The sequence below is a fragment of the Lissotriton vulgaris genome, chromosome 11, assembly GCF_964263255.1.
Source record: "Lissotriton vulgaris chromosome 11, aLisVul1.2, whole genome shotgun sequence".
In the NCBI taxonomy this organism is placed as follows: domain Eukaryota; kingdom Metazoa; phylum Chordata; class Amphibia; order Caudata; family Salamandridae; genus Lissotriton; species Lissotriton vulgaris.
In genome coordinates, this window is record NC_141699.1 from 1,052,579,256 (window position 1) to 1,052,598,663 (window position 19,408).

General features: G+C 46.0%; 1 protein-coding gene across 1 annotated transcript in view; it reads left to right on the forward strand.

Moving 5' to 3' along the window:
• The window catches only part of SLC2A2 (solute carrier family 2 member 2), a 176,598-nt gene that overhangs the window by 132,530 nt on the left and 24,660 nt on the right, over window positions 1–19,408 (forward strand). The window contains exon 9 of the mRNA XM_086944415.1: window positions 19,295–19,396. Coding sequence (XP_086800541.1) covers window positions 19,295–19,396 — 102 coding nt within the window. The remainder of the gene's footprint in view (window positions 1–19,294; window positions 19,397–19,408) is intronic.

Sequence of the window (19,408 nt, forward strand, 5' to 3'; positions counted from 1 at the left end):
TCATCTGGTTTGTCCAATCTGAAAATCCAAACTGAGTTTATGGAAATGGAAACCACGTCTGTGCAAAGAAGAGGATTTCACTACAGAATGCGCAATATCTTTTTGTATGTTCTACCTATTTTAATAATATGTTTTTATTGCACTTTTATATGTAATTGGAAAGGCATATTGCATCAACAATAACACCTCCAAAGTTATTGAAAGCGTCAAGTGACTCAAGTGTTCAAAGAAGCTAATCTTGACTCTATGGTTGCCCATAACTATCAACCAGTTACAGGTCTTCAGGGTGGACCAGTTAACTGATGTTCTTGAAGATGTTGGAGAAAAGCTAAATCCTGACACATCTCCATGTCTAGAATTGTGGATGGGTAAAGGAGAATACATTTGCTCTTTATCCCAGAGGTTTTCTGAGTAACATCAAAACGACAACCAGAGCGAAACTCTGTTTGTCTATGATACCACTCAAAACACCTAAGTGAAAAACATCCTTGTTATGAACATTTTTCCCATTTATAGTTATATGGGATGCATGGCCTATTCAAAACATCTACTCCTACTTTCAACTGCTATGCAGGGGCAGGGGAGTAACTGAGGGACCAAACATAACATGGCCTCTCCTCCCAGTTCCATATGTTAAACAAACCTAGGGGCTAATTTACAAGCCCCTTGCACCGCTGGTGCGTCATATTCAATATGGGAAAAGGTGACATGCTGGCGGTGCAAGGGCCTTATAAAGAGGCGCACTGGTCTGTTGCCTTCCCGCTGCTTCCCTCTTAAAGCTGTGCTAGAGCTAGTACTTCTCTGACAGCCTCTTAGAGAGATCTGCCAGGGCAACGTGGGACTCATTTATTATGTAGGAACAGAGCCAAAACCTTTGTTTCCCACAGTTGCTATGACTTTGCATTGAATAACCAGATTTAGAATTCAAGATAATAGCTTCCATTGCAAGCCATACATAACTTTGTATTGTTCTCAATAAAGACGACTCTGTTGGGTATCAAAGATATGGCCCTTTATGAAAGTAGCACACGTTGACAGCTAACACATTTTTGAACTGATAGCATGCTGATATCCTTTTGTGACTGCAAAGCTGATAACATTACTTAAGGAGCTCACAATTTAAGAATAACCTCTAAATAAATCCATGTAGTCAGAGGTTGATTTTCTGCTTTATGAATCCTTGAAGAAGCTTATCAGTTCCATCAGAGTGAAACACGTGTCGGCTGTGTATATATTTTTCTGCAGTAAAAATATATATCTTCAATATCTAACACAGTTATCTTTTCAATGCATTGCTCTCTTTTTGAGAACAATGCATTGAGGGGTATGCTGGATTCGCCTCTTCCTTAACATACTATTCGTTCATACCCAGATAAATCCATAAAGTCACACCCAGTACATTGATTTATTATAAGCATTAATTGGAGAGCAATGCAAACCATTCAGGTCCGCACTTTACCTGCTCTAACAGAGTATTCTCGAAGGGGGAAAAAAGTCTTGAGCTCCCCTAGTTCAAACTTTGGACTATTATCATTGGAATGTCTTCCCCTATCATATTCTCATCTGTCCTGATTACATGAAATTCAGGAAACTGCTTAAAACAGTCTTAGTTTAAAATTCTGTGCTAGGTTTTGCCTGTGTTTATCGCCAGCGCTGACATACCTCTTCGGAGTTGATTTGCGTGCTATAGTAGGCTGTATTAACATAACAAAGCAAGACACTGTAGAGAATTGGGTCTTAGTGTTAGATGAAATTTTGGTCTTGTGCTTATGTTATTCCATATGTCTGCAGCATTCAACAATATGTGCCACTCTCTTGGGGTGCATCATCTGATATGAGTATCCAGAAGTAAGAGGGTACCCCTGCAATTATTTCCAAAGCATCAATCTTTACAACATAAGAAAATTCTGCTAACTATGGTGGGAATCTATATTTAAGGAACTGTGAATGTGCATTGATAAACATAAGCATGTGTTCTTTTAAATATTTGAAACGATTTAGAAGAAGAAATTGTACTGTGTGAGGTAAAAGGTCTGAACATATTCAGCAAAATCCACAGACTCAAGAACAACAAATGCAAACAAGCAAGCACAGATTTCTAATCCTTCATTTAGAAGGAACCAAAAGAGCAATGTCAAAGACAAGCACATCCACATTTGTTAATTGTCTCTCTTCTGCAAGAGTAACACAGACCAGCATGAGCAATATTAGTTCTAAGAATAGATCCTTTGAGAAACTTTATTCATTGCTGCTTATCAGCTATAATTGCTTCCCAAGAAGTAGAAAATGAACTCTTTCAGTTACACAATACAAAAGACTAATATAACACTCTATAATGAACTCTAAAATTTCACTGTGGCATAACTGCACTATAGAAATGCCAAAATCAAATTGTTTTTTTCTTTATAAAAAGCTTTATAACGTATTTAAAAATATGAGATGCAGTTCTCCTCAGCAAATCCGGTACAGGAAGCGTGTTGCTACAAAATGCCAGAAATGCCATAGTTCATGTTTCCCATGTTGGTGACGCCCATTCGCTCGAGAAGAGGTGTATCGTTAGCCCCCGCAGCCCCCGCGGTGCTGTGGGGCCCCCAAGCTCAGAGGCTGTGCACAGGTGGCGGGCACCTGACCTGCAAGCTACTGGATGGGTCTGGGGGGAGGGCAGCACTGTGTACATTGCAGGGGGTCTCTCAGGTTTTGTTACGCCACTGCATTCAAGCCGCATGCGTATTCAGTAAAGTTGGGGACTTGTGTATTGACCCGGGTCTGGATTATATATCACATGCACTGTATCTGTTTGGGCTGCAGTGTGCCCTTACCTAGGTGCACCTGGCACACACCAGAGCATTGTGAAAAAGCTCACCCCTTCAGTACGCTACTACACCTGCCTGCATAGGGGCGCCTGGTGGATCCCTTTGACTCCCTCTCCCCACCTCTCCCTAGTCATGTCCTTAGGGGCTCAGTAAGTGTCACCTCTATGTGACACATAATGTCCATAAACACAGTTGTGCTCTGACTCTAGCTCCCCTCTTAGTCCTATAAGCCAATAAGATATCTCCATGCACTATCTAACCACTCCATGCAGGCTGAGTCACACAGTCCACACTCAGCCCAAGAAAATTTAATTAACTTGTCTTTCCTTCACGACAGAGATGCATTGTACAGGCTTCCTCCTGTGCTTACTAACAGTAGCTTAGAGAAGAATTAGCCTGTTGCATCAACTACAAACTATGTTCTCTCATCAAAAGGAAGAGAACTCTACAATGGAAAGACTTTCATTTTGTTGTCATTCACTTTAAACAAGTGGCTTCAGAGCATACAGAATTAGGAAGGAAAAAGTGAAAGCAGCAAATCTCTTCTGGGAGAGGCTGGTTTTAAATGGCTTCTTATGCTTTATGCTGGATATCTATTTTCACAGACTTACAGACAGAAAGCTCTGTATGAGAAGGCCTGCTATGGAGAATGTTCTCCTCCCTGTCAAGATATTAGTGACCTTGGGGAAAGCCAGCAAAAACTGCCTCTGTGATGATCAAGTTTAGAATTCCTAAGCTGTGATAGGATGTTGTAGATCAGCGCCTAGGACTCATGCTGAATGTGTTTAGGCTGAAAATGGCATATCAAGAATTTTAAATAATGATATCTAGGAAAACTTCCTACCATCATTTTCTGTATGTGTTAATATTACCACCGATGTTTTATTTAATTTATTTATTTAAAAAAAATTGAGTTTTATATAGCGCTGGCTAGAACCGGAGGTATCAGGGCCGCTTTACATGAGGTTCCACATTGTTACAAAGATACATCAGTTACAAATTACATCTGTTTCAAGCATTTAAAGAACATAGAAGACAAGAGTAAAGGAGCGTGGAAGGGTAAGGTAAAAGGGTAGGTGGGAGATACGGCAGAGAGACGAAGGAAAGTCTGCCCAAAGTCCAGCTGAGTAGGAGACGGCCGGGGGGGGGGGGGGGGGGGGGGGTAGTCCATAGCCCATCTCCTCTGTAGCTATCAAGGTAGCTCCACCAGACATCGGTCAAAAAGTAAGGTCTCAGCGGTCAGTGGTAACGGTTGTGAGGGAGGAAGGAGACACAGCGGGGAGATACAGAGAACTATGGCTAATGTCTGGCTGGGTAGGCGACGGTCAAGGGGTAAACCAGGGCCAATCTCATCTGTAGCTGTCTAGCAGCTACACCGGGTATCAGCCATGTTGCTCAGGTCTCAGCGGTCGGGAAGAACAAGAATAGTCAAACATAGAAGAACAAGTCCCCACTAGAGGATAAAGGGAATGGGGGAAGGGAGTAGAAACAGGGGTCAAGGAAGGGGATCAGTTCTGGAATCCCGGCAGTGAAGGAAAAGAATCTCATGTGTCTTATCTATGTAGCCGCAAGGACAGACTAAAGAGGCTCTCCCACCACCCACCATCCTTTGTTTTATGCTAATCATGCTCAAAAAGATAATATCGAAAAAGCATTGGAAATGCATCGGTATCGCCTATATAATAAATAAAGAGATGTTTTATTCAATCATCGTCCGGTAGAAGGAAAAAGCTCCCTGACAGAAAACACGGGAGTGAAGAGGATGTAGAGCAGTGGCCAGAGCTGCAGACTCGAGAGCTGGGGGTCCCAGTTTGAGTCTTAGCAGTGCTGTGCAACAGGAAAGAGAGGAGACCCTTTGACGTTTATATTAAAAACAATAGATTTCTAGTGCTGTGCAGGCAAAACCTAAACCTAAAAAAAGGACTGCAGATGTAGGACGCCCTGGTTGATCATGGCTGGAACGAAAGTGTTGATGACATACCAAAAAGGCAAGAAAATCATTGTAAGGTATAAGATTACTGTTATGCTCAATTAACCCACCTAATGTATCTACTATTCAGTGTACCTTGAATCTTTCCTGCTTGTAATTTAGTCACTCAGCTCTACGGAAATATGTGAGAGCTTGCATGCCACAATGTGTTGATGTAAAAGGTGAAAATAAGCAAGAAACATACAAATAGGTAATTTAACATTAAATCAAGCAGAAACTGAGCATCTGTTGAACAATCATTAAGCAGCTTGTTTAGTAGGAGAATACAATGCTTGCTTTTGTGGCAAAGGCTTTTACTGGCTCAAAAGCTCTCTCATTGGCCAAGAGTGTTAACTTTATCCATAGCAGAATTTGAGCAGTCTACACTTTCTCTGCTATTAAAACAAGCTCTGGCAATACCTGTATGTCTGGCATTCTCTGCCATCCTTTTAGCTTTGTCAATGTCAGTTTTGTTTTGTCATAGGTTCTGTAACCACTTGTTGTTAGTTGAGTTGCCCGGCATTTTCCATTTAAAAAAAAAAAGCATAGCTACGTTTTGATCTCAAAAAGCACACATAGCCACAGTAGTGCCTGGCATTTAACCCCTTCGCTGCGGCGGCAATTCCGCCGCAGCACTACGGGGGAGGGGGGGCCGAGCGGCGCTCACATGCTCGTGACGGAACCGCTCCATCACGAGCCTCGGTTGAGCTGTGCTCATGACGGAGCGGTTCCGTCATGGCCCCGCCCGCTCAATGGGACGTCCAGCGCAGGCGCGGAATTCGCACTGCACAGGCGCGCCGAGCGGGCCATGACGGAACCGCTCCGTCATGAGCACAGCTCAACCGATGCTCGTGACGGAGCGGTTCCGTCACGAGCATGGAAGGAGTTAAGAAACTACTTTGTGTATGGATAGGAAACAGCAGAATACCATTGCTCACAATGAAGTTAGCCGGCAGCTGAAATGGCTGAAGAGAGTGGACCCATTGCCCCATGTTGTCCACTGTAGTGGGCAAGACTCCTTGAATCTAAGGCTTTTCACAAGAACAGGATTACAACAGGTCTTCCACATCCTTCAAAGGTGTGGGAAATGAGATGGAGGAGTGGTGGAGTACCATGTTGTTCAAGAAGGATATATTGATGAAATAACAGTCAATATTGGATAAAGCATGGTCTTTGCTACACACAATAATGTTGTCGAGTGTAATGACTTAGACTGATGGAGTTATTTAGAGTTTGTCCTATTGGAACCGTGTGTGGCATACAGCAATGTGGACTACTGGCTTCTGGTGCATTATCTGTTTTCAGTTGCCAGAATACAATGGATGGCACAGCTAGAATTTCCAAAGCTTTGCTCATAAAAAATAGGACAAACCTTTAGACCATGGAGATAAGTGATGATTAAGACACAGAATGTCAAGTGTGGATTAGTGAAAAAGTAACTCGTTGTTCCATTTAACAATTTAGAAAGAAGAAATTGGTAAGATATTAAATAAAACAGAAAGGCCTGAACATACCCAGCAAACACCACGGCATCAAGAGAAGCAAAACCATTGAAAATGTTCATGCCTGCACAGCTGGATAATCTTTCATTAAAGGACCAAGTAGTGCAGAGACAGAGGCAAGCACCTCGAAATTTTTCGATTTTCACCCTACTGCACAATAACAAAGAGCAGCCTGAGCAATTAATGTTAAAACATAAGAACATCTTAGAATATGTATCATTCTTTTCAGCTTATGAGCCACAAAGCTTTCCCTGGGGATGCAAATGCACTTTTTGTGAAACAATTGTTAGGATTAATATAAAGCCGTATTATAAGCATTCTAAAGCCTTTCTGTCTTTTAGTGGTACTATAGAAATACAAAGATCAAATTGACATTTTGTTCATGAAGAAATTGCTTTGTACTGTCTAGAACAATACCGGATGCTGTTCTGCTAAAATGGCAGGGAGGAGGTAGATACTGAAAGGCCAGTACCTGTCCTCAGTAGTAGAAAAAGTTTTGGCGTAGCCATTAGTCACTAGTATGGTAGCGGGGTGACATACTGATCTGGGGTCGTAGTACAAAGAGTGACAGAGGGCGCGACAGGCATGTGCACCCATATCTGGCTGCCCCAGTGCACTGTAGTATTAGATATAGGGCCAATGATGCGTGTGCAACCCCTTTTGTAAAACAGCACTGGCGCACATAGAGAGCTGGTGCGCTCTTAACCTCATCCATGCTGCCACGATTCCCCTCCGGTGCTGGGGCCCAATGTTAATGGGTGTGGTCATGACGGAACGGTTCCGTCATGGGCACAGCCCAACCGATGCTCATTACGGAACCGTTCCGTCATGAGCATTGAAAGGGTTAATAGTACATTTTCTCATATGCATGGGGTGTGGTGCCCTTTAGTTCTGTCCCGCAGCCATATTATGGACGGGTACCTGAGCAAAGAGGCCACAAGAGAACCACTCACACAACAGAAAAACTGGCACACGGTATTTATTTTATTTTTTATTTATTTCGGATTTATAATGCGCATAGCTGCCTCAGGAACGAGGCGTCCCAGCTAGGCATGGGCGGAAAATCCGTTCCGCTCGCGGATTTTGCGGATTTTCGGGAAATCCGCAATCCGCGAGATTTGCGAATCTCCCGCAAAATCCGCAAATCCGCGAGCAGCGGATTTTGCTCGCACTGCTCGCACTGTTCGCGTGAGTTCGCGTGAGTTCGCGCCCCGCGAATAAGTGCAAAATTGCAGAAATACGATTTTAGCAAAACTGAAAGTAACTACTTACCAGGTTCAAAAGTTCAGGCTCATCATTAGTAGCCATTTCCTGTAGTGCTTCCTGAGGGCCCCCTCCAGAGTTCAGTTGCCAGTTGAAACTATTATGTGACCCTGCTCTGAACCTCAGAATAGTTACACATATGCCACAAAGGTCCTGAATTACAGCTAAGGGAGACAAGCAGGAGCCAGGCTGGAAGTTAAAATCCATTAATCAGCCCCTAATTCATTATTGTCAGTTGGGGCAGGGCAGGTGTTGTAACTAATTTTGCAACAATGAAAGCACTTAGCAAGTGAAAAAGATCACTAATCAGGGCGCACTAAGGAAGCAGGTGCCAGCTAAAAAAATATTCTGTGACACATTAATCAGCCCCAAATTAATTCAGGTCACTTGAGGCAGGGAAGGTGTGCTTTGCTTTGCCGAAAATAATGTACACTGGACAACCAGAGGGTGTGGTGATGAAACAGAGGGTGGCATGGGTGGGCCAGAGGGTGGCATGAGTAGTCAGAGAGTGGCAGTGGTGACAGAGAGTGGCAGTGATGAAGAAGAGTGTCCCAAACAGGCTGGACACGTAGAAACAACAAGTTCGCGAAACTTGCGACCCGACAGGTAAGTTCGCAATTTGCGAAAGTGTACAAAACCCTCGCGAACTGGCAGAAACACGGGCGAACACAAAAAAAAAAAAACGCAAATTCGCGGATTTTGCGGATTGCGAATCCGCAAATCCGCAAAATTCGCGAACGCGAGATCCGCAAAATTCGCTCATGCTTAGTCCCAGCGCAACCAGAAACCCAAAAACCAGGGCTGACACGAAGAGCAGCATAGAGATTAAACAGCTGGCGAAGGAAAGAGCCAGGTCTTTAAGGCTTTTCAAAAGGCCAGATGGTTCAGCATAACTCTCATGGAGGCAGGAAGCGAATTCCAAAGTTTGCCGCCAGGTAACCGAAGGAACGACCTCCGGCCCTCGCTCTCCAAACGCGAGGGACACGAACCAGCGCAAGGTCAGCAGATTGCAGCGAACGTCCAGGCACGTAGAACTCCAGCAGGTGGAGTAACCCTGCTGGGGCCTGATGTGTCAGTGAGTGAGCCCCCTGCGGATAGCCCTCTGGAGCGAGGGGAATGAGCCGCACTGGCCAGTCACTCACCATCCTGCGCATGCAGTAGGACCTCTGCGTTGAGTGTCGCCTGCACAGTGAAACACAGAGTGTCCCTTGTTCTCAGCCACTGTATATTTCACTAATTTGAAAGTGTGCCGCGGCACAAACTAAGACAGGGCATGCCATGAATAATATGGCCTCTGGTGTGCAACAATGTATGTGATGTCACATGGATTGCCTTCATATATATATCATCATATATCAACTTACCGTCTCCACTTGGGTATCAGGGGTTCAAGAACCCCATCATCAAGACCTCTTTTTAAATAATGCTTCTCACTCTGAGGTGTGTATGCCATACCGTGTGGTGCATTTACAATACATGCTCATTATGCCCATAACCACATCTGTACAGAAGAGGCTGGTCACATATAACAACATTCTGACCAAAGCAACTTCTTACTGTCATAGGTTAATGAGATATCTTGGTACAAACCCAAGCTGCTCCCTATAGGCACAATAATTGCGGTCTCAAGCAAAGGTGATAACCTCATGCTTCCTTCCACCCAGTGATCCATTTCTTAGGCTGTATCCTGAGATGGCCCAAAGGCTTGCAGAAACCTCACCCATGAATACCTTGTTCAAATTGTAGTTAGTAGTTGCTGTCAGCATAATGAGCTAAGCATAGCACTCTCATACTAAACCTCAATGGCAGGTGGACTTGGCATGCTGTGGCATCTACCACAAATGTGGAAATGCATAGTAGAAGCATATGCACTATTTTACAATTAGCTGGTCATCTTGTCTACCAAACTACTAATGAAATGCTGCGGCAGAACTGGGCATCTTGATTGTATTCGGTGGATAATACCCACAAGGCTGTGCCTAATTTTCTATGATGAGCTTGTGTGGGGGGTTCAGACATGTGCAGGTGTGTACCTGCCCTAAACTTGTTTGGTGCCCGCTCTACTTCTTCTGAGAGTCTGCTCAGTGACCTTGGTGGCCAGTATGCCCATGTGCTTTTGTGAGACCTCAAATCATCTATTGTGTCCTGCATTAAAAGATACATTGCCAACAGGAAATAATAAGGGCATATAAATGGCCCCATGTTGGTTCAAGGGCTGCTTAAAAATCTTACGAAGAGAGATGAAAAGACCAAGGTTTATATAGTGTAGAAGAGATGCACGAAACAAGAAGAAATAATATAGAGGTATGACAAAAGTTTAGAGATTTGAGAACATTAAAGAAAGTGAGCAAAGCTCTGCAGAAGAATATAGAAAGCAGACAATAGGAGTCTGATGAGTAAACTGGCACCAGCAGAAGAACAATTATAGCGTGAAGCGGAGACAATTAGGCCCCTGTTGAATAAAGACTGGTGCCATGCCCTCCGGCAGTAAGTTGTTTGCAGCCTAGCAGAAACAACCCTTAATGAAGGTTTGACCTCAGCTGGAGGAACCGAGTGAACATCATCAATGTGGAGGCAGGCTCCATGTAAATTAATTCCACCCCTTGCCACTGTGGCTGAGTGGTATCATTTGGCATGACACTGCTGGTAGTGGCGGGGGGTACCTCCTTGAATAAGATCAGCCATTTACTGGATTTTGTTGGCAGTGTATGGGGAGTTCAACGGCAGGTCGTCTTGAAAAGCACTGTTGTCTTGGGAGAGGTATACACACCAAATAAAGGGACAAGAGATTGAGCCTTCAATCACTGACATTTATAGAGCGCACTACATACCCGTAGGGTCTCAAGGCGCTGGGGGTGGGGGGGTGCCGCTACTGCTCGAACAGCCAGGTCTTCAGCTTCTTCCTGAAGGAGAGGTGGTCTTGGGTCAGGCGCAGGTTGGTCGGGAGGGAGTTCCAGGTCTTGGCGGCCAGGTAGGAGAAGGACCTTCCTCCTGTAGTCGCTCTTCGGATGCGGGGGACGGCAGCGAGGGTGTGGTTGGCTGATCGGAGGTGGCGTTTGGGAGCGTAGAAGTTGATTCGGCTGTTGAGGTAGCTTGGGCCTTGGTCGTGTAGGGCTTTGTGTGCGTGGGTGAGGAGGCGGAAGGTGATTCTTTTGTTGACGGGGAGCCAGTGAAGGTCTCTCAGATGTCCGGAGATGTGGCTGGTTCGTGGGATGTCGAGGATGAGTCTGGCTGAGGCGTTCTGGATCCGCTGGAGTCTCTTCTGAAGCTTGGCGGTGGTACCGGCGTAGAGGGCGTTGCCGTAGTCCAGTCGGCTAGTGACGAGGGCCTGGGTGACGGTCTTCCTGGTCTCGGTGGGGATCCACCAGAAGATCTTCCGTAGCATGTGTAGGATGTTGAAGCACGCCGAGGAGACGTTGTTGACTTGCCTGGTCATGGAGAGGGAGGAGTCCAGGATGAAGCCCAGGTTGCGTGCATGATCTGTCGGTTTGGGTGCGGTGCCCAGGGCGGGAGGCCACCAGGAGTCGTCCCAGGCGGAGGGTGAAGAGCCCAGGATGAGGACCTCCGTCTTGTCCGAGTTCAGTTTCAGGCGGCTGGTCGTCATCCACTCGGCTACCTCTTTCATCCCTTCGTGCAGGTTGGCTCTGGCGGCGGCGGGGTCGTTGGTCAGGGAGAGGATCAGCTGGGTGTCGTCGGCGTAGGAGATTATGCTGAGGTTGTGTTGGCGTGCAATGGCCGCGAGGGGGCTCATGTAGACGTTGAAGAGGGTGGGGCTCAGTGAGGATCCTTGGGGGATGCCGCAGATGACTTCGGTGGCCTCTGACTTGTACGGTGGTAGGCGGACTCTCTGTGTTCTTCCGTCGAGGAAGGAGATGATCCATTCCAGCGCCTTGTCCTGGATTCCGACGTTGCTGAGGCGCTGTACTAGGGTGCGGTGGCAGACAGTGTCGAATGCCGCGGAGAGGTCTAGGAGGATGAGGGCCACTGTTTCTCCGTTGTCCATCAGGGCTCGGATGTCATCGGTGGCGGCGATGAGGGCGGTCTCGGTGCTGTGATTGGCTCGGAAGCCAGACTGTGAGGGGTCGAGGGATCCATTCGTCCCGAGGAAGGCGGCCATCTGCTTGTTGACGGTCTTCTCGATGACTTTGGCTGGAAACAGGAGGAGCGAGATGGGGCGGTAATTCTTGAGTTCGGTGGGGTCCGCTGTGGGTTTCTTGAGTAGAGCGCTGAGTTCGGCGTGCTTCCAGCTCTCAGGGAAGGTGGCGGTGTCGAAGGATGTGTTGATGATGTCTCGCAGGTGGGGTGCGATGACAGCGTCGGCCTTGTTGAAGACGTGGTGAGGGCAGGGGTCGGTCGGTGATCCGGAGTGGATGGAGTTCATCATGCGGATGGTGTCTTCGGTGCTGATCGGGGTCCAGGCGTGGAGGGTGGTGGTGGGGGGTGGTTGTTCGGTCTTGGTGTGCGTTGGTTGGTTGTTGAAGCTGTTGTGTATGTCCTCGATCTTGTTGTGGAAGTATGAAGCGAGGGAGTTGCAGAGGTCTTGCGATGGGGTGATGTCGTTGTTTCCTGCGCTGGGTTTGGATAGCTCTTTCACGATGTTGAAGAGTTCCTTGCAGTTGTGTGCGTTGTTGTCCAGCCGGTCCTTGAATGCAGTTTTCTTGGCGGCGCGGATCAGCTGGTGGTGCTTCCGGGTGGCCAGCTTGAAGGTGGTCCTGTTGTCCGGTGTGGGTTCCCTTCTCCAGACTTTCTCGAGGCCTCGGCAGTTCTTCTTGGAGCTCTTGAGTTCGTCGGTGAACCACGGGGCTTTCTTGCTGCCGGGTCTGCTGGGCGGGGTCCTCAGCGGGGCGAGCTCGTCCGCGCAGATGCTGATCCACTTCGTGAGGTTGTCGGCGGCCTGGCGGGGTTCGCTGAGCTGGCAGGAGGGTGCTGGCTCAGGGAGGTGGCGAGCTGGTCTGCTGTGATCTTGTTCCAGCTTCTGCGGGCGGCCTGTTGCTGGTGGTGGTGGGTCGTCGTTCTTTTGAAGGTGAAGTGGACGCAGCTGTGGTCCGTCCATTGAAGCTCTGTGGCATGGCTGAAGTCGATGTCTGTGCTGGAAGAGAAGACTGCGTCGAGTGTGTGTCCGGCGAGGTGGGTGGGGGTGGACACCAGCTGCTTGAGTCCAAGATTGGCGAGGTTGTCGAGCAGGGTGCTGGTGTTGCGGTCGTTGTTGTTCTCCAGGTGGGAGTTGAGCCTTCCCTCATTCTCCTACAAAGACACAACTGCTCACACACAAGAAAGGACTAAAATGAACCCACCCTAAGTAGGGCTACAATGGGAGGGGAAAAAAGGAAGGAAGGAGAAACGAGAATCTAATTCCCCTTTGGGCAACCCATGCAATTTTAAAGATTGCCCTCACCCACTAATAGTGGCATGCTTCATCATTGGGCTGCTACTACATCATTGTGCAGACCAACGCTCATGGTGGAGGGCTATTTTTTCTCCGAAACACGTTTTCTTCTCTAAAGGGATATCTACTACTGCAAACAATGTGTGATTAAAACTGTCTAAGTGGGTACCCTTGTGTCTTTAATATGGATCCCACTTGGCAGGATTAAAATAAAAGCGGGTATAGCAGAGAGTCAATGTCTCTTATTACCCAATTAATTTTGTATCAGCATGTTTCAACCAAATCTAACTGCCACTATGGGTCAAATGGCCTTTATCAGGATACAGATCCCTGGTAATCCAATCCCTCCTAATCAATCATTCATTGGAAGGAAAATTGTGGCAATACTTGCGATGTGAAGACACTCTCCAGAGCGTACCCGAGTCTCACTAGCAATTCTCCAAACCCGGGAGTAGAGTGAGGCGTCGCCCTATAGTCACACTTTCCTCAAGGTGCGACTTGGCCTGAAGCAGCCCCTCTGTAACCTCTGACCTTGCTTGGGAGAGGTGCCTGTGATTGTAGTACTGAATATTGACCCCCAGAATATTGTGGTACAAGAATATCGAGGACAAAATATTGAGGGACAACATATCAGAAGGAAAGTGCATATCGAGAGGTATATATTTACGAATCCTAACTTCACAGCTACATACCTTGAAGATATATGTACCATGTAGGTACATATATGTGGTGTTATGTATATAAAATATAAATATAAAATTGGGATGCAATATAGAGGACAAAGTATTAAAAAAAGGTAGGTAAGCCTTGATTTTCTATACTTAACTCCACCTATATATACCCATGCAGTACATATATCTTCAAGGTACGTAGATGTAGAGTTAGGTAAAGTACATCTATAATTTCTTATATGCACACATTTTTTTATATTTTTTCCTCAATATTCCTGGGCCTTGATATCCTGTTGGGGGATATTCAGTAGTACAACCAGCAAAGTATTTTAGGAGGTAGTGCATTATGTTTGGTTTTCCACTCACCTCAACACATCCAGAATGGCTTGTCAGCACAAGAACTAACTGCCTGTTATCGCTGCAAATTCAAGGTCCAGGGCTGTTTAAATGATGACTTTGCACAATAACAAGATAAAGTCTGTCACTGATTACCAGCTACTTTAAAGCAAATGCCCTGAAAACGAGCTAAAAACAAGTTGCATGCAAAAGAGGACTGGGAGCTAAAAGCAGACGTGGCAAATGTTTCAATACATGCCTAATATTGTTCCCAGCAATTACATCCGAGACGCTGTACGAAGGTATAAGGCTTTAGTTACCTCAGATTTATTTAAAAGAAAAAATGTGCTAAACTATTCATTTAATGTCACAGTTTTCCCAATATAGGGGCGTATTTATCACAAAGTAATGCAGCACCGCACAGCAAGTCATCTTGCTGGATTGTATACAGAGAAAGGGCAGGAATGTGCCATATTTATCACAATACAGTCCATTCCTGCCTTTTCCTGCCTGCTTGCACCTTCCTGCACAAAAACAATCCCCTGAGGCATTTTTCTCTATCTATGTGTGCAGCAGAATGCAGCACACATAGAATGAGGAAGTAATGAGGAGAAATAAGGATATTTCTCCTCGTTATGCCTCCCCTGGGAAGGCGGAGCATTTTGGCTCTTTCCCAGGTCTACCTGTAATGGTAAATCTTGGAATGTATCAAAATCCATGGGTGTTCAACATCCACATGACCCCTCCCCCCCGCAGACATTGTCAGATCCCACCGACTCAACATAATCTTGTACAACCTTGTACGCAGATGACACTCAACTGACCCTTTCACTCACCGAGGACCCCTCCAACACCAAAACCAACTTCTGCAATGCCATGACCAATGAACCCAAATGGAGGAGAGACAACTGCCTCCAACTCAACCCCGACAAAACTGAAGTACCAGGAAGAGCACCTCCGCATGGGACCACCACTGGTGGCTTGCAGAACCTGGACCTACACTCACAATGACCAACCATGCACGCAACCTTGCTATCATCAGACCATGAAACGACAAGTCAACGCATTCGCCTTCTCCTGCTTTCACACACTCCGCATGCTCTGCAGAATCTTCAGATTGATTCCAACCCGACACCAGAAAAAATGTCACTCAGGCCCTCATCACCAGCCACCTTAACTACCGCAACACCCTGTATGCCGGCATCCCCACCTAGCTCCTCAGGCAACTCCAGACCATACAGAACGTCACATCCAGACTCACCCTGGATCTCCCCAAATGAACCCACATTGCCCCCCACCTGAGAGACCTGAATTGGCTCCCCATTCAAAAGAGATGCCAGTTCAAGATTCTCACACATGCCTGCAAAGCCCTCCATGACCTAGGACCTGCCCACACCAACCCTCTAGACACCTGAGCTCCTCCTCCCTCACCCTTGCACACCCCCGCGTCTATGGCAGCGGTGGCCGCTCCTTCTCCCACATCGCTGCCAAGACCTGGAACAGCCTTCTCCTCCATCTCCGTACAGTCCCCTCGCTGGCAGACTTCAGAAAGAGACGCAATACCTGGTTCTGCGATGGAGACCCAGTGCTCAGATACACCTAGGGGTGCCAGTGTGCACTTTAAAATTCTTTTTGATTGATTGATTATTGCATGGGAGCACCCACACAACTCCCATGGAACTTGGGCAGAGTAACTCAATGCAGCAATGTGGGCTGCATTGCGTTACTCTGGATTTATCAAGCCACGAAGGGCCACACAAAATGGCATTAATTGGCATGATAAATCAAATTTTTGAGTTGTGTACCACGTTGCATGGTGCAAAAGCGACACACCCCCTGCATAAATATAGCCCTTATTAACTGAAAAGACATACATAAAGAAACTCGTGAAATACTCGTTTAATTCGGACTCTGGCACAGGAAACAGTAGCATTTCTCAGCAGCAGTAATTCATATGTGTGAATGTTAAAAAAAAAACATGCTACACTCTGAGGGCTGAATGGGCCTGAGAACCCATTAAGTGACTGTTCACAAACCTACTCGTAGTTTCCCTGTAGCACGTATGGCCAGTGCAGGCTTGGCATCAAGTACAGCTAGTCAAGGAGTTAAATGTGAGGATTTTTTCGTACATACTCGAAATAGTTTTTTTTCAATTTGTTTTAATATTAAGTTTGGTTACATTTGGAACAATTGGAAATATGTCTCTCTCCTAAAAACCATAAACAAATACTAGCTGCAACACAGACCTAAGTGTAAACGTACTTTCATTCCCTTCAACAGATTTACAACACATTTTGTTTTCAAAAGTATTTAACAAAGGCCGATGTTTAATTCTTCATTCAGTTTTTATTGAAGTCCAATGGAAATTATAGGTTCAAATACTGCATAATCGGTGAAATGGGGGCAATACACACTAAATATTATGAAGCTGAAATTTATCAGTTTTTAAGGATGAACAACCTTTACAACAAAACTTTTACAACGCACTACCATTACAACGCAACCATTACAACGCATTGCGCTGGGGGGCACTCTAGGATAGGGAATACGTTTAATTTACTATTCAACACCTTCCCTAGTGTCCACGGGGACTGGAGTTGGAATAGTAAATTAAACTTTTCGCTATCCAGCACCCCAAAGCGCTATGCGTTGTAAAGGTTTGCGATGTAAAAACCGCGTTGTAAAGGCATGCGTGGTAAAAGTATGCATTGTAACGTCATACATCCGTTTTTAAGTCGTGTTTATTGTTATACCATCAGGCTTGATCCTGGGCCAGTGAAGCAAACATAAGAAAAATGCATCGGTCACCAAACACCTAAAAGCGCGGTCCCTAATGCACACCTACATGGTTTTTTTTTTACAAATGGTAACCACATACCACCAAAACACAACAAATGTATTGGGATCACCAAAGGGCGAACAGTGAGGAAAAGGAGGCAGAGGAAAGAGTTAATAAGAGGAATATCAATGGTGTATTCTGGGAGAGTTAGAGTTAGGACTGCAGGCACAGGCAACAAACTGAAACACAATACAACATGTCAAAGAGGCCTCCCTCCTGTTGCAGTCACTGTGACCAATGAGAGAATTAGGGCCTCATTACAAGTCTGGTGGACCACGGACCGCCAGAGACACGCGGGGGGGGGGCTGCGGTTGGTGGACCGCCCTATTTTGACCATGGTTGTCAGGCCTCCTAAGGACCACCACAACCGCCAGGGATCAGAGATCCCTAGTGGTTGCGTGCCGGTCTTGAGGCCGCAATATGCTGAGCCTGGCCAAGAATATTACAAGTTTCCTCACTGCCACATTTTTCATGACGGTGCAACCATTATGAAAAGTGTGGCGATGAGGAAACAAAGGGGCCTTCTTGTGCCTCTGCACCATGGGGTGCCTGCATGGGGGCACAACTGCATGCACCACTGTACCTGCATGGCATGGACTGCAGCTGTCCATGCCGGGCAGGTGCGGATTTTGACGTTTCCATTGCAGTACCTATTTCATAGGACCGCTGCAGGAGTGCCAAAGAACCGCCCACCAGATTAGGAGCTTTCTACTGTCTGATGGGCAGTTCAACAACGGATTTGGTGGTGCTCGAGCGGAGTGGTCCTGCTCCCACACCGGCAAACTCATTTTGAGGCCCTTAGAGTGGTGTAGGTTTCGAAGAGGACACTTTCACATGGAGGACGCTTCCTTCACATTACACTTCGCCTAGTCCAAAAAAACTTGTGCCCCTTTAGACTTGGAGACAACATCTGACTTGCCATCTTGCCCCACTGTAGTCTTGCAGGGCTTCGCCATGAAGATGTGACATCTGATGCCAGAAGGCACCTGTGCTGGATCTTTGCGCTAAAACCTTGGAAAAAGGCCAGCATAGCCAGAGGAGATGAAGTGCTCCTCAAAAATGATTGAATCTCTTGTGTGACCAATATTTCAGGGGGTGGGGGATGGTTGGAAACCTCAGAATATTACCAATAGTGGCTTTGATCATAGTTTACCCTGTAGCATCGCCATTGCCTTTGTTATTCAATTTTCAACCTGTTTCAGCCAGTTGACTCTCATTTCATCCAAGGCCACATCCATCATCTGACATTAGATGTCTCACATTAATTGAAGGCTAGTTTCCAACCAACCTGCCTTCCACGCACTCCAGACAGGACTTTAGTCCGATTGTTTTCTCCATGATGGCTATGTTTTAATAGTAGAGTCCAGAATACGCTATCGTCTATCTCAGGTGTGCAAATCTGGTCTCCGGTGGGCTATTTTCCCTCTCCGTCCTCATTAACACCCTTTCCATTAGAGAGATGAAAGAAGAGATGCTTGCCTTTCTTTTGATTTTTCTGCCATTTTTAGTAGAAATGTACATTTACCACCCTCACAGTGCTGCAGCAAATGTACGGGGCACGCTAACAACCAGCTCTTCTCTCAGGGAGCAGTCCACCTCTTCCTCTGGCCTCAATTGGCTTGTCAACACATACCAGCAGTAAAACCAAAGACTGCATCTTTGTATAACGGCAGCTTGCTAATGCGTAGCGGAATCACAGTGCACCACTGTCACTTGCCACACTGGGGTGCAGAGTGGAACCGTTATCCTCCAGCATCATCATGTGTACCAAGCTGTATTATGTGGTGCCCCAGAATCTTGAAGGGACTCTCTGCATGATTGAGAGCAAGCGTACGGTGTAGCATCTGCCGAGATGTGTTCCTGATTTCCAACAATGTATATGGCACATTTTGAGCCCTTTGGAATCAGATGGGCAAAATGAATTACATATTAAGGGTTTCCACTAGAAGCAGACAGTACCAATAAGAAACTATGAAAAGATTAGGGAGGAGTTTAACTTGCTCCACTTTAAACCTTCAGTAGGAAGGCATCAAGGTCAGAGGGTTATACTTGGCTGGGGTAGGTGGCTCTGTGTCTTTGCCTTGGAATGTGAGTCAGATGGTGACTGCTGGTTGTGAAGGACGGATATGTGGATCTAGATAACTGGTTACATAGAGACTGAATGGCTCAATAGTAAAAACTTTCAATCTATCAGAATTTGGGGTGGGTGGGTATATATAAATGGAATGCTCAATTTACTTACATGGGCACATTAAACTTGTTACCAAAGGGCATTTTATTGTAACGGGAAATGCTGGGTGTACTTGTGAAACATACACATTAAAAACAGATTTCAGTTGACCATAGCTCATCTTATTCACCTTGGCTTTAAGTACAGGATGAGAAACTATAAGGTGTGCAATAAACATTGCATATTGTGAGCTAATGAAGTCAATACACTATAATGAGGTAATGGAATATGTATTACATTAAAGACCTTATTAAATAGAGTAAAAATATATTTTCCTCTCTGCAGGTCTTCCTTGTTGAGAAAGCAGGAAGACGCCCCCTGATTCTTGTCGGCTTAGGCGGTATGTGCATATGTGCCGTACTCATGACAATAGGACTTGCACTTCAGGTGAGTTTCAAT